Source organism: Spermophilus citellus (assembly GCF_964194105.1).
Source record: "Spermophilus citellus genome assembly, chromosome: 11".
In the NCBI taxonomy this organism is placed as follows: domain Eukaryota; kingdom Metazoa; phylum Chordata; class Mammalia; order Rodentia; family Sciuridae; genus Spermophilus; species Spermophilus citellus.
Genome location: NC_138192.1, coordinates 113,065,308 through 113,084,747, shown reverse-complemented (window position 1 = coordinate 113,084,747; position 19,440 = coordinate 113,065,308). Strand labels below are relative to the sequence as shown.

The window sequence follows — 19,440 nt, the reverse complement described above, 5'->3', positions numbered from 1 at the left end:
TATTTAGCATACTAAATGTAAGAATTCTACATATATTTTTAAGAAACATTTATCTATAAGATTTACCTACCAGAATAACTAGGCAAGTACTACATTGTTTTAGTGACAGAATTTTTAATTGACAAACTATTCTGTCATCTGCAATATTTTGAGAAAAATTAAAGTTGCCTTTCCTATTTCAGGTACCAAAGCTGTTGTATAGTTAATGTTTAGGCATTATGTTGAATACTAGAGTAAAATTATATTCATTTAAGTAAATATTAAAGAAAAACCACAAAGATATTTTAAGCAAGAAAAGGCACAGAAAACTAACAATGTATGTCCATAACAGCATCATCGCACATATCTGAATAAGAAAGTGATGATGTAAAAATGAGTAACTGTCAATTTTTAGCAACAAAGTTATAAAACACGAGATCTTCCAAGATTATGAGCAAGTACATGTAGAAATAACCCCTAACTTATTTTTTTAATATTTTTTAGTTGTCAATGGATCTTTTATTTATTTACATGTGATGCTGAGGATCGAACCCAGGGCCTAACACATGCCAGGCAAGCGCTCTACAACTGAGCCATGACTCCAGCCCCCTAGCTTATTTTTAAGTAGCCTTAAACTTCATTTTGCTAGGTGATGCAACTTTTAAAAGTATTCTAATAAGGACTTTTTTGAATCCTTCACAATGATATACATTGGCTGGTTGACGTTTTTCTCAAGTAACAGTAAAATAAACCAAATTAATCCTACACAAGAGTGAGGTGAGATAGTATAACCAAATAACTCTTGCTTTCATGATCTTAGTAGCTTGGTCACTGTGTTTGAAATATTCAAATCAAACATAGTCTCTGACTTATTTTCACCTCATATTTATTCTTTTCGCTATAGTCCTTAAGCTTTATGCAAGTAAGAAACTCAATAGAAAGCGAAAACAAGATAAACATACCTTTCGGGCTAAATGTAGTCTTGTGATGGCATTAGAATAAGTTCACATGACTTTTTGTGACTAGTTTTCTTTTCATAGTTAGAATGTCTCTGGGTCTTAGCAAAAGTAAAGAGCCCTAACACTTGGTCTAAAGAAAAAGATATACCATTTTATGGAAAAATGGAAGTGATTTCTTAACTTTATTCCCTTTTATAACTTTTAATCCGTTATCTGATTTCATTATTTTTTCCTTTTTCTTTTCTCTTTCTCCTCCTTCCAGGGGAAAAGCTCATGCGATTCAGCTACCCAGATATTCATTTTGATATGAACTTAACATATGAGAAGGAGGCTGAGCTGATGCAGTCTCACATGATGGACCAAGCCATCAACAATGCAATCACCTACCTTGGAGCTGAGGCCCTTCACCCTCTGATGCCGCACCCGCCAAGCACAATCACTGAGGTGGCCCCAGTTATAAGCTCAGCTTATTCTCAGGTCTATCATCCAAACAGGATAGAAAGACCCATTAGCAGGGAAACCTCTGATAGTCATGAAAACAACATGGATGGCCCTATCTCTCTCATCAGACCAAAGAGTCGACCCCAGGAAAGAGAGGCCTCTCCCAGCAACAGCTGCCTGGATTCAACTGACTCAGAAAGCAGCCATGATGACCACCAGTCCTACCAAGGAAACCCTGCCTTAAATCCCAAGAGGAAACAAAGCCCAGCTTACATGAAGGAGGATGTCAAGGCTTTGGATACCACCAAGGCTACCAAGGGCTCACTGAAGGACATCTATAAGGTTTTCAATGGAGAAGGAGAACAGATAAGGGCCTTCAAGTGTGAGCACTGCCGAGTCCTTTTCCTAGACCATGTCATGTATACTATTCACATGGGCTGCCATGGCTACCGGGACCCACTGGAATGCAACATCTGTGGCTATCGAAGCCAGGACCGTTACGAGTTTTCATCACACATTGTTCGAGGGGAGCACACATTCCACTAGGCCTTTTCATTCCAAAGGGGACCCCTATGAAGTAAAGGACTGCACATGAAGAAATACTGCACTTACAATCCCACCTTCCCTCAGATGTTGGCATACCGTTTTTTAAAAAATATTATTACTGTCAATAATTCTTATTTTGTGGACGCAGTGTCATTTGCTCTGCCTAATTACAATGAGGAAGGAGCAGAAGAGAGAAGGGACGGGGAATATTGTTTCCTGATAACTTGGCTTGTTTATTTTATGGGAACTTAAAGCAGTTCATATCTGCCACATATAGATATAAGGCATACCGTGCTTTGAAAAAATCACTTGATTCATATAGATTCTCCTAAGATATTCTAATTTGCCACTGATGTTCAGGATCATGATGGAAGGCAGGAAATTTTAGGGTTTTCTGGGTAGGACTTCAGCGATTTCAAATGGTATAAGTAATTTTACTCTTTAAAGAAGAACTTGTTTCAAAATATAAACTGGTTTTTTGTTCTTTAGAGATTATGGAATACAAACACATTGTTATTTTCAGTGATAACTCCTAGGATGAGTTCAGTCGTCGTGGGTTCTATGTTTACTTCCCCTACGGAATTTATAATTCAGTATGTTTTACACTGTATCATATAGCAAAACTTTTAAACTACAGGTAGTTAAGGACCACTGTAATACATCTGAGGTCCTTTGATCTTATTTTTCTAAACTTAAGCACTGTTTTTCCATAGTTTTGATGACTGGCATTTTATAGACACCCTGGCAGCCTTACTTTTAACACCTTTAATAGTATTTTTATGTAGTTTTCAAAATAACATATGGTCTACAAGAGTGGATAAGAGGCAGTCAGTAATTTCCAAGTGGGACTCTACTTTTCATAAATTTGTTTGGGATTTTTTTGAAAGTTGTGATGGCGGCATAGTATGTGTATTTGTTTCTAAAAGTATGCTTACAATTGTCACTTTATCAGCATTTAATCAGTGTTAACCAGTCAGCAGAAAAATATAATTAGGCTAACAGTAGGGGGGAAAACCCATAGAAATCCCTTTTCTGGTATTTCTCTCTTCACTGGTTTTTTCAAGCTGTGACCACTCAGTGTTGTGTCCATAGTTCATTCCTCTTTTACTCTTGGAGTAGAAGGTCCTAAAACTTGTGCTACATAGGCTACTTCTTTCAAAATCTTGAAGCAATTGCTTATTTGACCTGAATGTGGTAACTTGAACCTTACAAGGTTATTGAACTAGGGCTATTCTAGTATTTCTTCAGTAACAATATTCACTACTTTTGCTGCAGAGAAAAGGGAACTTCTTTGTAATCTGTTCACTGGGCTACACATCAAAGAAGCAACAAAATTTGCTCTTACCCTTCTTATAGTATAGAATATGACAGAACCTTCAAGCAAAAGTGCTGCACACTTTTCTGTGGTTTTTTTTTAAAGACATTCATCTCTGTAAATCCCTTAGTACAGAATTTTCCATCTTTTAATTCATACATAACATATGTTGCCATATTTCATGTGCAGATTTTAATTTCACTTATGTGGGTGTTCTTTTTTTTGTTGTTTTTTCTTTCCATCCAACAGCATTAGAGGGGAGGAACCAAGTGATGCTGATTCTCAAGTCATTTGAGGGGAAACAGGGGAAGGTAGAACTTGCTGCTTATGTTTGGGGAAAACAGGCCTGACCATGACTGGATTATTTGATAAACATTTGTGAATATGGAACTTTCTATTAAGCAGTAACTAATTGCTGCTCTAAAAGATCATAAAATAGGATGCGACAGTGTGGTGTGAGAAGTATCAAGACTAGAAAACTGTGGTCAGATTAGCAAATCTGGCCCCAGTGCTGCTGTTAATTCATTTTCTAGTTTACCGTTTGCTTATTTAAGCAACTTCTAAGCACTAACACATAACTGGGTAAAAATAGTTATAATTTGGCTCTCTCTTTTACTAATTCCTATCATAATTATTTTTGGAGAAATGTCCAAACTGTTCCTTTAAATCTGAGAGAATGCACCAAAACAGAGATGTATAGAATGCCAACTGTTATTTTTTTTTTCCTGCATGCCTTGGTACATTGTGAACATTATTCAAAGATAAAGCGTGTCTTTGAGGCTTTCTCACCCCCACTTATCCTAACTCCTTCCAAATCATAATTGAAATGACATTTCTATTTTCCTTTTAGATGAGGTTAAAATAATTTTAAGGCTCATGATTTTGTGTTTTACTGTAATTTAGGGAAACATTTGGATGCCAGTCACTATGTTCACAATTTTGCCTGTGTATGAATTTCTGCTGGCATCATTTATGAATTTTATTTCTTTTTTTTTTTTTTCACTTGAATAATCACTCACCTACCTGCCCTGGAATGAAACTGAATTTAGGTGGACCTAAATAATTGTATAGTTCCCCTGTGAAGACAGTACTAATGCACTCTCTTTTTCTGATTTCATTTTTATGAGGAACTATTTACTGAAAGGAGCTAATACTTGTGAATGTATATTTGCTACAAATGTGTACTTGCATTTTCTTAGCTTCATGATATGAGGAACAGAAAGAGATGATGGATCAAGGTGTGATCGGGACAAATGAGGACAAGGTCAATTCACATTTGTAGGTTAGAAAGAATTTTTGTGAACACAGTGCTTTCTGAGATTCACTGGATGGCTATATTTGCATGCCCCTTCATCAAAAAGGGAAATATGCAACATGGTAGCACCTAAAAATAAATACGAGGGTTAGACACAAAATAAATCAAAGGTTTTACATAACAGTTGTATGCCCAATTTATTTAGGTGAGATTTCACAGTGCAGAAATATTTGAGGGGCATGAAAATGGGTTATCCTCTGTATTTTCCAATCTGGCAAAAATCCAGAAATTCATCACATCTCTTTGCCCTAATTTTGCCCAGATTTTTTTTTATCTCCAGCTCTTTTTGGAAAAGGTTGCTGCCTCTTTGGAATAATGATAGTCTCTTTTAAAAAGCCATAGTAAACAGGCTTTTTAAAATAATGAAAGTGGCCAGTAGGCACATAGAAAGAAAGAGATTTGAAGATGTTGAAACATTCCGTTAAGAATTTTCTGGAGGGACAAAATAGAAGAATGAGAGCCTAGAGTTCGGATTGGGGACAAAGTAGGAAGTTTCTGTCCTACATACATACAGGCAGTGGTATGAATCAGTGCATGTGCTGTGCGTGTGTATCACACACATTCTTTTAAAGGAAATTCAAGAAGCAAAAAGTTATTAGATGTTACAAGAACATAGAGATTTAAAATTATAGTTAATACCTGATTGTATTTAAAAAATAATAAGATGTTACTAGCGTGTCTTTAGGATTAGTGGCAATTATTAAACTTAAATCTTTGGGTCTTTATGATCTACTTCCAGAACAAAGTGAAACAATGAAAAAAATTTAAGATGATTGATAAAAATTTAAAGAAATATAAATTCATTTTTGAAAAGGAAGAAAATATAGAAAAAATAGTAACTTTTATTTGTTGGTAAATAGAGAAAGACAAGAATATTTTCATGAGCTTTTAAAAATTTATTGTTTTTGTGTTTCAGTTATATAACTCCCAAACCATGAAGTGTTTAGATTTTATAGATGTTTATCAAAATTTACACCAGAGAAGTCATCCAGATGAAAAATTATGTTTTAAATATTTTCCAAATCTTATTTCATCCTATCTCCAAATGGTTTGTTGGGGTAGAAAAAGAACGTAAGAGGCTGCAGAAATATAAATAAAAAACTATATGCCCCTAATTTACAGACAGAATTTAAACTATACGAGAGGTACTACCTATATATTAAAAAACTTTGGATTGTTCATTTTGTTTTTTAAAAAAGTTACATTTGTGGTCCTCTTCAGTTATATTTTATATATTATTTTAGTAAGTACTCTCTGTTTGATTGTTCTATAGCAGAAAATTCTCCAAATGCAAAAGAAAAAAAAAGTGGGAGTGAAATTCAAGTTTGTACATACAAAAGTTATTTTAGAAATATTTTAATTCTCCAGTTTCTGCAAAATAATTAAAATATACAGTAACTGGTCTCTGAAAATCCTGAATTTAATGTATTAAATACTTATAAACATTTTTATATTGGTGCCTTTTTAAAATGCATTGAGAGTGTTGGTTAGCTATTTTAGCCCTACAACACTTTTATTGTGTATTTTTAAAAATTACTTAAAATTGAATACTGTATAATTCATCTTTATGTTCTTAGGGAAAAACTGCTAAAGCAATTTTCAATACAGAAACTTTCAGCTTAGCTGCTAAAAGCAAATGGAAACTTTGAAACCAAATTTTAGTTTTTTTAGTTTGATAGTATTTCTGAATCCCATCCCAATATTATATACGTAAAATAGAAGGTGGGGTGAAATTTTAGCTGTGAATTGATTTATGGTATGTGCTTTTGTTTTGTTTTTAAGAGAGAATAAGTTCTGTATCACACAAGGATTTATTAGTAGAATTTTGAGTCCAAAAAAATGCAGTGTTGTTTTTAATTTTTATCCCCAGACTAGTGTTATTCTAGTCTTGGAACCTCTCTATCTTCTAATCTGTTAATGTTTTATGGAATAATGTAAAAAAGCAGATAATTAATTCTCCTTGAATGAAGCAAAACTGAACAGTTAAATCACATTGCTATCCTCCAAAGCCTAATCTCAAATGGTTTCAGACCATGGTTGTGTATTACCTGCAGTGGATGTGTTAGGATATGACAGCTTTTAAAATATGAGCTGCTGGTTATATAAAGCAAATGTCATATGACCAAGAAGCTGTGATATGCTAGTGTTTCTTTTTATCATAGTGTATTGCTAGGCCAAATAATGACACCTTGAATATTTTTACATTTATTGCAGAAACCTAAAATTTTGGAATTTCCATAAGGTTTCCTATAACATTCTCTTTGTAGCTTTTTAGTTTTGTCTTGCTGTACTGTAAGTTTGTGGATATTTTTCACATGCACTCTCAGAAATAAGTTCTGTTCATGGGATTTTCCCCCATGTCATCATATTTGTATATTTTCTGTATAAATTTGTTATTAATTAACCTTTATTCCATACAGAATGGTACATGAATAACTAGTTTTCTAAGATGTCCTTTTTATTGTGAATAAAACATAAAATTTAGAGGCCCTCTGCTACACCACATAAAGTGTGGCATGTAACTTCATATAGGTACAAATAAGCCAGTTTGCAGCAAATTGGGCCTTTAGATTACCTCACATGACATACAGAAAGAAATGCTTCTTGAACAGGTGGAGGTCACTGAATCTCCTACTATGCACTTACCAGGATTTCACTTAATTTAATTTACTGGAGATGGATTTTTAAAAAATACACTGTAAAAAGAGAAGGACTCAATTTTATTTTTTTGTTGTAGATTTCTTTTGTTCTTTTTAAAAAAAAATAGTTCAAATTCTGCAACTATGATTAAAAAAATGAGAAGAAAAGAAAAAAGAATTGTCTGTCCAGCACTCTTAAGATTTTGAACATAAATCACTTTCCCTTTTTGTGACTAAATTCTCTTCTTAAATTCTTTACACTCTCCCCACCTGTCTCTCCTCTCTGTTCATCTTCCATCACTGTGTCTGGATGTCTTTGCCTGGCTTTCCTCCTACTGGTTAGAAGATTAGGTCAACTCTTACTTCAAATTCATTGTTCCCTTCAGTCTTAATTTTTTGTTTGTGATTTTTTGTTGGCTGTATAATCTGCTGGCATATTTTTATACTCAAGTGTAGTTTTATATTAAAAAGAAAAGTGGTTGGATTGAAAAAGTAAGCTATATAATCTTTGTGTTACTTTCACTTTCAAATATTGGGTACCTAAAATATGACTCCAGAGATTATGTAATCCAATTATGGTGCATCTGCCTTCCTTTTTATCAGATTTTACCTTTTGATTTGGCTTTCCTCTGAAAATGTAAATCATGAGAGATTGAACAATTTTTGCAAGTATTTAGAAAGATGTTAAAAATGCGGAGAAAAGAGTCTTAAATTTTCTCCCACTTTGGGAGAAGAATGCTTTAACATTAATATAATAATATTCCAGGTGTGGGGGGGTGGGGTCCTCAGGCCCCATGTTTGTTCTTAACAGTTGGACCTTTTAGACCATGTGTTATTTGCAATCCTAGAATGGTTTTAAAAGATTCTCTACTTTCCTTCTGTACAAGTGCAATACTCCTCTTGAAGTCTTAAAAACTATGGTGATTTTTTTTTTCTTTTCAGAACTGTTCTATCTTTAGCTAATGGTAAAAAGAAACCTGTGGAAATCTTAGTATGTTAAGGGACACAGCAGGCAAAGAGAAAAACACTCCACTATCAAAAGGTTAGATAACATAGAAATCCCTGGTCTGGTCACGTGATATCTTTATTTAGGCTAAATTTTCACTGAACTTAATTATCTTTGCCTGAGAAATGTGACCTAAAGTTAGAATACTGATAAACTGAATTTTCTTCTTAGATCCTGCCCAATGCTCTAAGAAACTAATATTTAATATTTCTTATTTCATTTCTCATCTTTTGGAAATGAATTATGAAAGCACTTAGGTCAATTTTAAATGTACATCACCTATTGGGGAAAATTTTTTTTAAATATATGGAGCAACCCAGTTTTCATACAAAATTTAAGTAAGAAGTATTTTCATATCGTTCATATTTATATGTAGTGTGCTGGTTTTCTTTCTTTTCTTTTTTTAAAATACCTGTGTTCCTGTAGTAAAACTGCTGTAATGTAAATACATGTTTTGTTAAAAAATGACATTTCTTTGGCATTTCTTTTAAAGGCAGTTACTGCATTTGTACAGTATGTGTCTTGGCCATTTTAAATTTTTTTTCTTTAACAATACCAAAGGTAATTAGACGATTTTAAAGACTAATTGCTTGACAGTTTCTAGGATATTCTGAGTTTTAGAAGCAAAAAAACAAAAACAAAAAAAAAAAAAAGGTCAAACCAGTAAACCTCATTTTTTTTTCAAACTAATAATTTGGGAAAAGAAAACTATTGTTTAAAAAAGAATATATAAATATATGTAAAATTAAAATTCCAGACCTTGTATGTCAGGTTTGCTCAGTGTAATGTAGTTTTTTTAAGGCTCAAATACCATACCTCAGAAAATGGGGTTTACTATGGAAATGCTGAAACAGTCTTTGCAGCTGTGTGACAAGTCACTCTTGCTATATACTGATTTGGAGACCTCCGCTAAACAGGTTTATCACTGCAGACTAAAATGTGGGACTTGTATTTTCTTTGTTTTTAATGCACACCCATACATGCTTTTTGCATGTATGTGGTACTGTGTATATGTGTATGAGTGTTGTAAATGCATGTGTGAGTGTGTGTCTGTATGTGTGTACAACTAAAGAAGCTGCAGAAACTTTGTAATACTTTGTGAAAAGGATTATATTATAAAGGTTTGTACTGTCTGAGTGCACAGCTACTGGAATAAATTTAGGGAATCTCAGGAACAAGCATATAATTTGTCCAAGATTTATTTCTTTTCAGAAGTGTAAGTGCAGTTTTTAATTCTGTATATTATTTAATATTTTACCAATAAAATAAACTTCTGACATAAAAAAGTTTGCTATAAAAACTTTCTGGTGAAAATTCTGTGTGCGCAAATACATCTTCCAAATACAGAAGACAGTTCTGTTGAATAGCACCAGGTTTATTATCATTGCCACTGTGTATGGGTCATACTTTTGGTCCTAGAGAATTGAATACATGTGATTCCAGCAACCCTCATCTCAATCTTTAGTTAATCTCCATCATTATATGTAGACCACTAAGGCAGAGAATGATTATATGGATTTTGAAGGAAGACATCTCTACCATTCAGACAGTTTTCCATATAAAACTTATTTTACCTTTAAAACAAATTAAAGAGGTATTTGTGTCATAGCCTAACCCCTTTTTCTAGAATAAGGAGTAAAACCTAAGGATAGAAAGTTGTGGCTCCAAAATGCACAATGAATTTCATATGTGGTCCAAGTAATGGTCAGTAATCAGAAAAGAGCATTTCTTAGGAGTCAGACCAAGATAAAAGTAAAAATTAAGTCTCAGAATTGCTCAATATCATTGGCATAAATTTGGTTGCTAGTTCTGCTTCTTATTGTACTGCTACTATGCAAATACAAACTTCATATTTCTTGGATGTTACAAATACAGTTTATATTTTACTATGATAGGTTTGTTCTGTAACAAACATCTTCAGAACCAGAAATGTAGATGGACATATGATTGCACACTCATTTTTTTAGCTTTAGCTATCTGCTAAAAGTCCACCACCACATTTGAGATAACTATTAGTCTTTTCTTTATCAATAAACATTTACAGAGTTTCATGGATATTTTTCACATTCCCCAATGATTTCACTTTCAATGTCACGCAGAATGAAAAATTCTACAAATTCCAATGAAATTATACTTCCTTTATAATAAATACTGACCTAATAGGGAAGAGGGGTTGCAAATGAGGACTAATGATAGCCATGCCAAGAGGATGAGCATTCTAAATTATTCCACATGATGGGCCCCTTCAAAATCAGCACACACACACACACACACACACACACACACACACACACACACACACAAATTCTACTTTCTAGTATTTACAAGAGCCAAATGAAAAAGATTCTTTTGAAAGCCATGCCATCTGTTCTTGACTTCCATTGCAATAGAGTCAGAAATGAAATAAATGAGATCTTGATATGATTGTAAGACATTTTATCAGGATACTCAAGCCCAAGGAGTTACCTTGAGATACAAGCCACATGGTGAAGGAATTTCATTTTAGTTACTTTTAGCAAATCTACCTCCTATTATTAGGAGATTCTAACCAAATCTGATTTTTGTTGTCTATTTTGTTAGTAACCCTACTGAAATCACCAAATGTGATTTTTTTTTTTTAACTTCAGTAGTAGTTCTGACAGGGATACCAACTGGCAAATACGAATTTGACCACTTTTCTCCTCTTTGGCATAATACCTAAAGGAGGTGTTTTCATAAACTACCCAATGGGCAAATGGGAGAAACTGACCAAGAAGATAAAGTGATTGGGACATCCATAATTCCAAATAATAATGGATCAAAGCAGAGAGAGATACAAAGATATGCTTAGTTTGAGAAAAGTCAATGTGTTAGTCTTTTCTTTCTATATCCTTCCTGCTTTTTTTTTTTTAACCCCAGACTATATTTTCCATCAGATCAGCCACTTCTAACTTCAAATTTGTCTGGTAAGAGACAAGTCCCTCAAAATGGTAAAAACAGATACTGCCCAAATAAGTGTTGAGTTGTTTGTTCTAGAAACCCTCAGAAGAGTACATGAACCTGACCATCAAACCAGTTGGAATGTCTGAGAGGAAGCAGGATTTTTAAGTGCTCCAGGAAGAATTAAAGGTAAAAAGGAAGTAAAGTAAGGATGTTTGTGTTGGGCTCCATTGTGCCTTAGGTAAGCATATGACTAAAAGGGAGGAGCCATTCTAGGTTGTCATTTTAACGTAACAGGTGGAGCTGGGATCACAATCAGTTGTCTCTTCCCAGAGTGCCTAGTGAAATCCCTCAATCTGGAAGTAGGGGAATGGAAGAGGGAATGAAAAGCAGAGTCCCTCTAATATCAATGCCCTGGGCTCAAGTATTGGTTCTGATTTAGTGACATAAAAGCTTGGAAGACTGACCAAGGAAGCTTTTGAAAATGATGGCAGAGTCTCCAATTCAAGTTCCTAATATAAAGTAGGGATGAGGTGACCCAGGGTATTTGGCTCTTAGAGTAGTAAAAGTGCATGCGAATTTTGAAAATGGAATATCCCAGTCCAGGAAATGAATGATCATATTTGCTTTCTTTTTTTTTCTTTCTTTCTTCTTTCTCTGGTTTTCCTCATTATGCCGTCATCTTTGTTTCTCTGCATCAACCTTTGTTCTTTCTTCTGTGTTCTCTACATAACATGCTGTCCTTGATCCAGTCACAATTCTGATTAATTGCTATAAAATACAATCTCTTTCAATACGAGTACTTTAATGCAACCAGAATGCATATGAGTTTTAACCATGTCCTTTTTTACAAACACTTTAAAAATGAGCACAATCATTACTGACTTTTTCTGATTCCCTCTCAAAATACTCATAGAAAATGTATCTTCATTTTATTGGCAAGGAAACAGTTTTAGGTTGATTGTGATTTTGTTTGTAAATACCCCAAATCAGTGAAAAATCTAAAACTGGACTCTAGTCCAGATAAACTTAGCCCAGTATTTTCTAAACTACTTTATTCAGATTTTGATTGATAAATCACATTAATAAAAGGAAAAGCAAATATTAGAAAGTAGTGGCTAGCAAAATATAATTCAGCAGACATACCTTAAAGTTTTATTTATTCTAATTTTTTAACAGAATAATCCTAAATGAAGTCATTGGCATGGAGAGGAGAGCTGAGATATACAATATTAAGTCGTAAGAAAAAAATAACTGGAAATTAAAATTTTACTGCAGAAATGTTTTAAAGTAGATTAATTATTCTTGTTCAGTCTCTTAAAGACATCTTTTATTCTTTTTATGTAAGTGTGGGGTTTTGGTTTTTATTGAATTTCCTTCATGGTTAATGGAATTCTCTATCCTTTTCTAAATCAATATAACCATATCTTCTTACTCTTTTTTAAAAAATATTTTTCATTGTGGAATATAATATATATATACATATATATGTTTTTATTTAATATATATAATATAATATATCAGTGTTTATACTTTATTTTCTGATTCCTCTTCATTTAAAAACCTTGAGCTAACACACTCTTCATATATGAACTTATCTATACTAGAAGCTCTAGTCATGATATCCAAATATTGTCAAATGATCTAGTTGTAATTTCATTATATATTCCAAATTTAATGAGCATGGTAGGCATTGTGTTTATTCCTCTCAGTTGCTAAAATTCAAATTTATCTCTTTACTCTTAATTGCATAACATAAAGCAAAAGCAGATTCATCCCAGTCCCAACTGTATGCATAGTGAGATGAGTGATGTATTAACCACGAAGTCTGACCTTCTGTTATCTACCCTTAGAAATGGGACATCCACTTCCACTTGGGATTCCTTGGCATTGATCTGAAAATGTCGCCAGCCTTCAGGGATGGTTGCTATAGTTGTGCCTCCCACCATGTTCTCCTTGTCTTACTTCTGCAATATAAGTAAGTAACCTCAGTTTTTGGCCTTCTGAAAATCTATTCCTTATTTGTTCCACCCAATCCCATCTCCCTTTGCTGTTTATTTATTTATTTATTTATATCAGACCATAACATACATACATGTTACTATCATTGGAGAACTCTCAAAGGGAAGGGAAGAAGAAACACTGGAACCGCAAATGACTCATGTTTTTCCAAACTCTCAGCCAAATTATTTTTAATCATCCTAACAAATGTCAGTTTGGCTGTACCATAACACCAGTACATTTTCCAACCTACAAGTATAAGCCCAGAGTCTTCTGCTTTCTTCTTTAATGTTTTGACAAGTCTGATTATAGTTAAGAAAGTGATCGCTTGTTCACATAATGAACATGGAAAAAAACTCTGCTGCAGGCATGGGTATAGACCAATAAGCACTTTAGTTCTCTAGAAAAATTCAATTAACTTTCCTGGATCTTTAAGATAGAAAGTGGATCATTGCCTAATTCATTTGAAATAAAGATGAACTCCATAGAAATATATCCATTATGTTTTTTTCTTTATTTTTAGTTATAACTCTAAAATGCATATACAACATCATCATTTAAACTATAATATGCTGAAGAGTGCATTTTTTGCCTTAATTATAAAAATACATTTTTTGTCTTTTTAAAAATTATTAACCATCTTGAGAGACCTGCCACTAATTTCCATTTGATATCTCTCTGCTTCAGTAAATGTTCATTTGTGCCAACATATTTTGAACTCTTCTTAGAGTAAATTTTTTTTTAATTTTTTTATTGATTATTTAAAGCATTACATAGCTCATGATATATCATCTTTCATACATTAGACTCAAATTGTGTTTTGAACTCCCATTTTCACCCCAAATATAGATTGCAGAATCACATCTGTTACATATTCACATTTTTACATAATGCCATATTAGTGTCTGTTGTATTCTGCTACCTTTCCTATCCCCTACTATCCCCCCTCCCCTCCCCTCCCCTCCCATCTTCCCTCTCTACCTCCCCAGCTGTTATTCAATTCTCTCCCTTTTTTTTCCCTCCCCCTTGCCCCTCATAGCCTCTTATAATTTTATGTATCCTTGAAGGTCTCCTACCATTTCCATATGCTTTCCCTTCTCTCTCCGTTTCTCTCCCCCCATTCGTCTTTGTTTACTGTAGTCTTTTCCACATGCTCTTCCTTCCTGTTCTGTTCTTAGTTGTTCTCTTTATATCAAAGCAGACATTTGGCATTTGTTTTTTAGGGCTTGGCTAGCTTCACTTAGCATAATCTGCTCTAATGCCATCCATTTCCCTGCAAATTCTATGATTTTGTCATTTCTTAGTGCTGCATAATACTCCATTGTGTATAGATGCCACATTTTTTTTATCCATTCATCTATTGAAGGGCATCTAGGTTGGTTCCACAGTCTAGCTATTGTGAATTGTGCCGCTATAATCATTGATGCAGCCGTATCCCTATAGTGCGCTCTTTTAAGGTCCTCAGGGAATAGTCCGAGAAGTGCAATAGCTGGGTCAAATGGTTGTTCCATTCCCAGCTTTCCCAGGAATCTCCATACTGCTTTCCAAATTGGCCTCACCATTTTGCAGCCCCACCAGCAGTGTACAAGTGTACCTTTTTCCCCACATCCCCGCCAACACTTGTTGTTGTTTGACTTCATAATGGCTGCCAATCTTACTGGAGTGAGATGGTATCTTAGGGTGGTTTTGATTTGCATTTCTCTGATTGCTAGAGATGGTGAGCATTTTTTCATGAACTTGTTGATTGATTGTATGTCCTCCTCTGAGAAGTGTCTGTTGAGGTCCTTGGCCCATTTGTTAATTGGGTTATTTGTTATCTTATTGTTTAATTTTTTGAGTTCTTTGTACATTCTGGATATTAGGGCTCTATCGGAGGTGTGGGGGGTAAAGATTTGTTCCCAGGATGTAGGCTCTCTATTTACCTCTTTTATTGTTTCTCTTGCTGAGAAAAAACTTTTTAGTTTAAGTAAGTCCCATTTGTTTATTCTTGTTGTTAACTCTTGGGCTATGGGTGTCCTATTAAGGAATTTGGAGCCCGACCCCACAATTTGTAGATCGTAGCCAACTTTTTCTTCTATCAGACGCAGTGTCTCTGATTTGATATCTAGCTCCCTGATTCATTTTGAGTTAATTTTTGTGGATGGCGAGAGAAAGGGATTCAATTTCATTTTGTTGCATATGGATTTCCAATTTTCCCAGCACCATTTGTTGAAGATGCTATCCTTCCTCCATTGCATGCTTTTAGCCCCTTTATCAAATATAAGATAGTTGTAACTTTGTGGATTAGTCTCTGTGTCTTCTATTCTGTACCATTGGTCCACCCGCCTGTTTTGGTACCAGTACCATGCTGTTTTTGTTACTATTGCTTTGTAGTACAGTTTGACCTCTGGTATCGCTATACCTCCAGATTCACACTTCCTGCTTAGAATTGCTTTTGCTATTCTGGGTCTTTTGTTTTTCCATATGAATTTCATGATTGCTTTGTCTATTTCTACAAGAAATGCCATTGGTATTTTGATTGGCATCGCATTAAACCTATAGAGAACTTTGGGTAATATCGCCATTTTGATGATGTTAGTTCTGCCTATCCATGAACAGGGTACATTTTTCCATCTTCTGAGATCTTCTGCTATCTCTCTCTTTAGGATTCTGTAGTTTTCATTGTATAAATCTTTCACCTCTTTTGTTAGGTTGATTCCCAAGTATCTTATTTTCTTTGAGGATATTGTGAATGGAGTGGTTTTCCTTATTTCCATTTCAGAAGTTTTGTTGCTGATATATAGGAATGCCTTTGATTTATGCGTGTTGATTTTATAACCTGCCACTTTGCTGAATTCATTTATTAACTCTAGCAGCTTCTTTGTAGACTCTTTTGGGTCTGTTAAGTATATTATCATGTCATCCGCAAATAGCGATAGTTTAATTTCTTCTTTTCCTATTTTTATGCCTTTAATTTCTTTTGTCTGTCTAATTGCTCTGGCTAGTACTTCGAGAACTAAATTGAATAGAAGTGGTGATAGAGGGCATCCCTGTCTTGTTCCAGATTTTAGAGGGAATGCCTTCAATTTTTCTCCATTCAGAATGATGCTAGCCTGAGGCTTAGCATAGATAGCTTTTACAATGTTGAGGTAAGTTCCTGTTATCCCTAGTTTTTCTAGTGTTTTGAACATAAAGGGATGCTGTACTTTGTCAAATGCTTTTTCTGCATCCATCGAGATGATCATGTGGTTCTTGTCTTTAAGTCTATTGATGTGGTGAATAGCATTTATTGATTTCCGTATATTGAACCATCCTTGCATCCCAGGAATGAATCCTACTTGATCATGGTGCACAAGTTTTCTGATATGTTTTTGTATTCGATTCGCCAGAATTTTATTGAGAATTTTTGCATCCAAGTTCATTAGAGATATTGGTCTGTAGTTTACTTTCTTTGAAGTATCTTTGTCTGGTTTTGGGATCAAAGTGATGTTGGCCTCATAGAATGAATTTGGAAGAGCTCCTTCTTTTTCTATTTCTTAGAATAGCTTGAAAAGTATTGGTATTAATTCTTCTTTGAAGGTTTTGTAGAACTCCGCTGTATACCCATCTGGTCCAGGGCTTTTCTTAGTTGGTAGTCTTTTGATGGCTTCTTCTATTTCTTCTTTTGTTATTGGTCTGTTTAAATTGTGTGTGTCTTCCTGTCTCAATCTGGGCAATTCATATGCCTTAAGAAATTTATCGATATCTTCGTTATCTTCTATTTTATTGGAATATAGGGTTTCAAAATACTTTCTAATTATCTTCTGTATTTCTGTAGTGTCTGTTGTGATATTGCCTTTTTCATCCCGTATGTTAGTAATTTGAGTTTTCTCTCTTCTTCTTTTCGTTAGCATGGCTAAGGGCTTGTCTATCTTATTTATTTTTTCAAAGAACCAACTTTTAGTTTTATCTATTTTTTTCAATGGTTTCTTTTGTTTCAATTTCGTTGATTTCTGCTCTAATTTTAATTATTTCTTGTCTTCTACTACATTTGCTGTTGTTTTGCTCTTCCTTTTCTAGATTTTGGAGGTGTTGTGTGAGTTCATTTATTTGTTGTTTTTTTCTTTTTTTGAGGTAAGAACTCCAAGAAATGAATTTCCCTCTTAAAACTGCTTTCATTGTGTCCCATAAATTCCGGTATGTTGTGTCTGTGTTATCATTTGACTCTAAGAATTTTTTCATCTCCTCCTTTATGTCTTCTATAACCCATTGATCATTCAATAACATATTGTTAATTTTCCATGTGATGTAGGATTTTTCCTTCCTTCTTTTATCATTGATTTCCAATTTCATTCCATTATGGTCAGATATGGTGCATGGTATTATCTCCACGCCTTTATATTTACTAAGAGTTGTCTTATGGCATAATATATGGTCTATCTTTGAGTAGGATCCATGTGCTGCTGAGAAGAACGTGTATCCACTTGATGATGGTTGATATATTCTATATATGTCGGTTAAGTCTAGGTTATTGATTGTGCTGTTGAGTTTTATAGTTTCTTTATTCAGTTTTTGTCTAGAGGATCTGTCTAATGGCGAGAGCGGTGTGTTGAAGTCACCCATAATTATTGTGTTGTGGTCTATTTGACTCTTGAACTTGAGGAGAGTTTGTTTTATGAACGTTGCAGCTCCATTGTTGGGTGCATACAAATTGATGATTGTTATGTCTTGTTGGTGGATGGTTCCTTTTAACAGTATGTAGTGACCTTCTTTATCCTTCTTGATTAACTTAGGTTTGAAGTTGATTTTATTCGATATGAGTATGGCCACTCCTGCTTGCTTCCGAGGGCCATGTGAGTGGTATGATTTTTCCCAACCTTTTACCTTCAGCCTGTGTATGTCTTTTCCTATCATATGAGTCTCCTGAAGGCAGCATATTGTTGGATTTGTTTTTTTGATCCAGGTTACTAGCCTATGTCTCTTGATTGGTGAGTTTAGGCCATTAACATTTAAGGTTACAATTGAGATATGATTTGTATTTCCAGTCATGCTTCTTTATTTATTTATTTTAGTTTGGTTAGTTTTGCTTTTTGGTTATTTTCCTCCCCCCTTTACTGAGATACTTCCTGCTGTTAGTTTTGGGCACTATTTTTCACATCCTCTTCTTGTAGTGTTTTGTTCAAAATGCTTTGCAGAGCTGGTTTTCTTGCTGCAAATTCTTTTAGCTTTTGTTTATCGTGAAAGATTTTAATTTCATTGTCAAATTTGAAGCTCAATTTTGGTGGATATAGTATTCTTGGTTGGAATCCATTATTTTTCAGCGTTTGAAATACATTATTCCAGGATCTTCTCGCTTTCAAAGTTTGTGATGAGAAATCTGTCGTTAACCTAATTGATTTACCCCTGAAAGTAATCTGCCTCTTTTCTCTCGTAGCTTTTAATATTCTCTCCTTGTTCTGTACGTTGGCTATCTTCATAATTATATGTCTTGGGGTTGGTCTATTATGGTTTTGAATGTTTGGGGTCCTGTAGGCTTCCAGGATTTGGCAATCCATTCCATCTTTCATCTCTGGGAAGTTTTCTAGAATTATTTCATTTAATATGCTGTCCATTCCTTTGGTTTGAATCTCTGTGCCTTCTTCTATCCCTATGACTCTCAGATTTGTTTTTTTTATGACATCCCATATCTCTTGAATAGATTGCTCGTGGGATTTAAGCATCTTTTCTGTGTTGACTATATTCTTTTCAAGTTGATAAACCTTGTCTTCGTTATCTGATGTTCTGACTTCTACTTGATCAAGTCTATTTGTAATATTCTCGTTTGAGTTTTTAATTTGGTTTATAGTTTCCTGTAATTCTAGGATTATTGTTTGATTTTTTTTTAAGATCTCTATCTCCTGGTAGAGCTCGTTCTTTGCCATTTGAATTTGTTTGTTTAATTCATTTTCAAAATATATTTTTATTTCTTGGACTTGCTGTCTCATGTCTTCTCTAATATTCCTTTCCATTCGAGTTAGGTATGCCTTGAGTTCTTTCCCTATACCTGTTTCTGAAGTTTCTATGTCCTCCTGTAGAATTGAGTAGTCTTGCATTGTTTGTAATCCTTTTTTCCCTTGTTTTCTCATGTTGTCCACGTTACTTTCCAGCTCTTTTTGATTGTCGTGTTTCTGCTCTCCTCTATAGATTTGTTTTGTTTCTGTATTACTCTGATGTCTCTCCTTTGTGTTGTTGAAGTATGACTGCTAACGTGGATTCCGCTGGGAAGGAATTCCGACGTTCGAGCTCCAGTGACGACACTACTCTGCTATGACGGGCCCCAGTCTCCTTGCCAGGGTGCCCTAATGGGGGGGTGTGACTGGACT

General features: G+C 34.3%; 1 protein-coding gene across 9 annotated transcripts in view; it reads left to right on the top strand.

The window, feature by feature from the left end:
• IKZF2 (IKAROS family zinc finger 2) overlaps positions 1 to 4,237 on the top strand; it is a 148,062-nt gene extending 143,825 nt beyond the window's left edge. For all 9 annotated transcript variants that reach the window (XM_081261315.1, XM_081261310.1, XM_081261311.1 and 6 more), the window contains one exon: positions 1,201 to 4,237. In XM_081261315.1, the coding sequence (XP_081117441.1) occupies positions 1,201 to 1,925 (725 nt within the window). In that variant the 3' untranslated portion in view covers positions 1,926 to 4,237. The remainder of the gene's footprint in view (positions 1 to 1,200) is intronic.
• Positions 4,238 to 19,440: the final 15,203 nt, after the last annotated feature.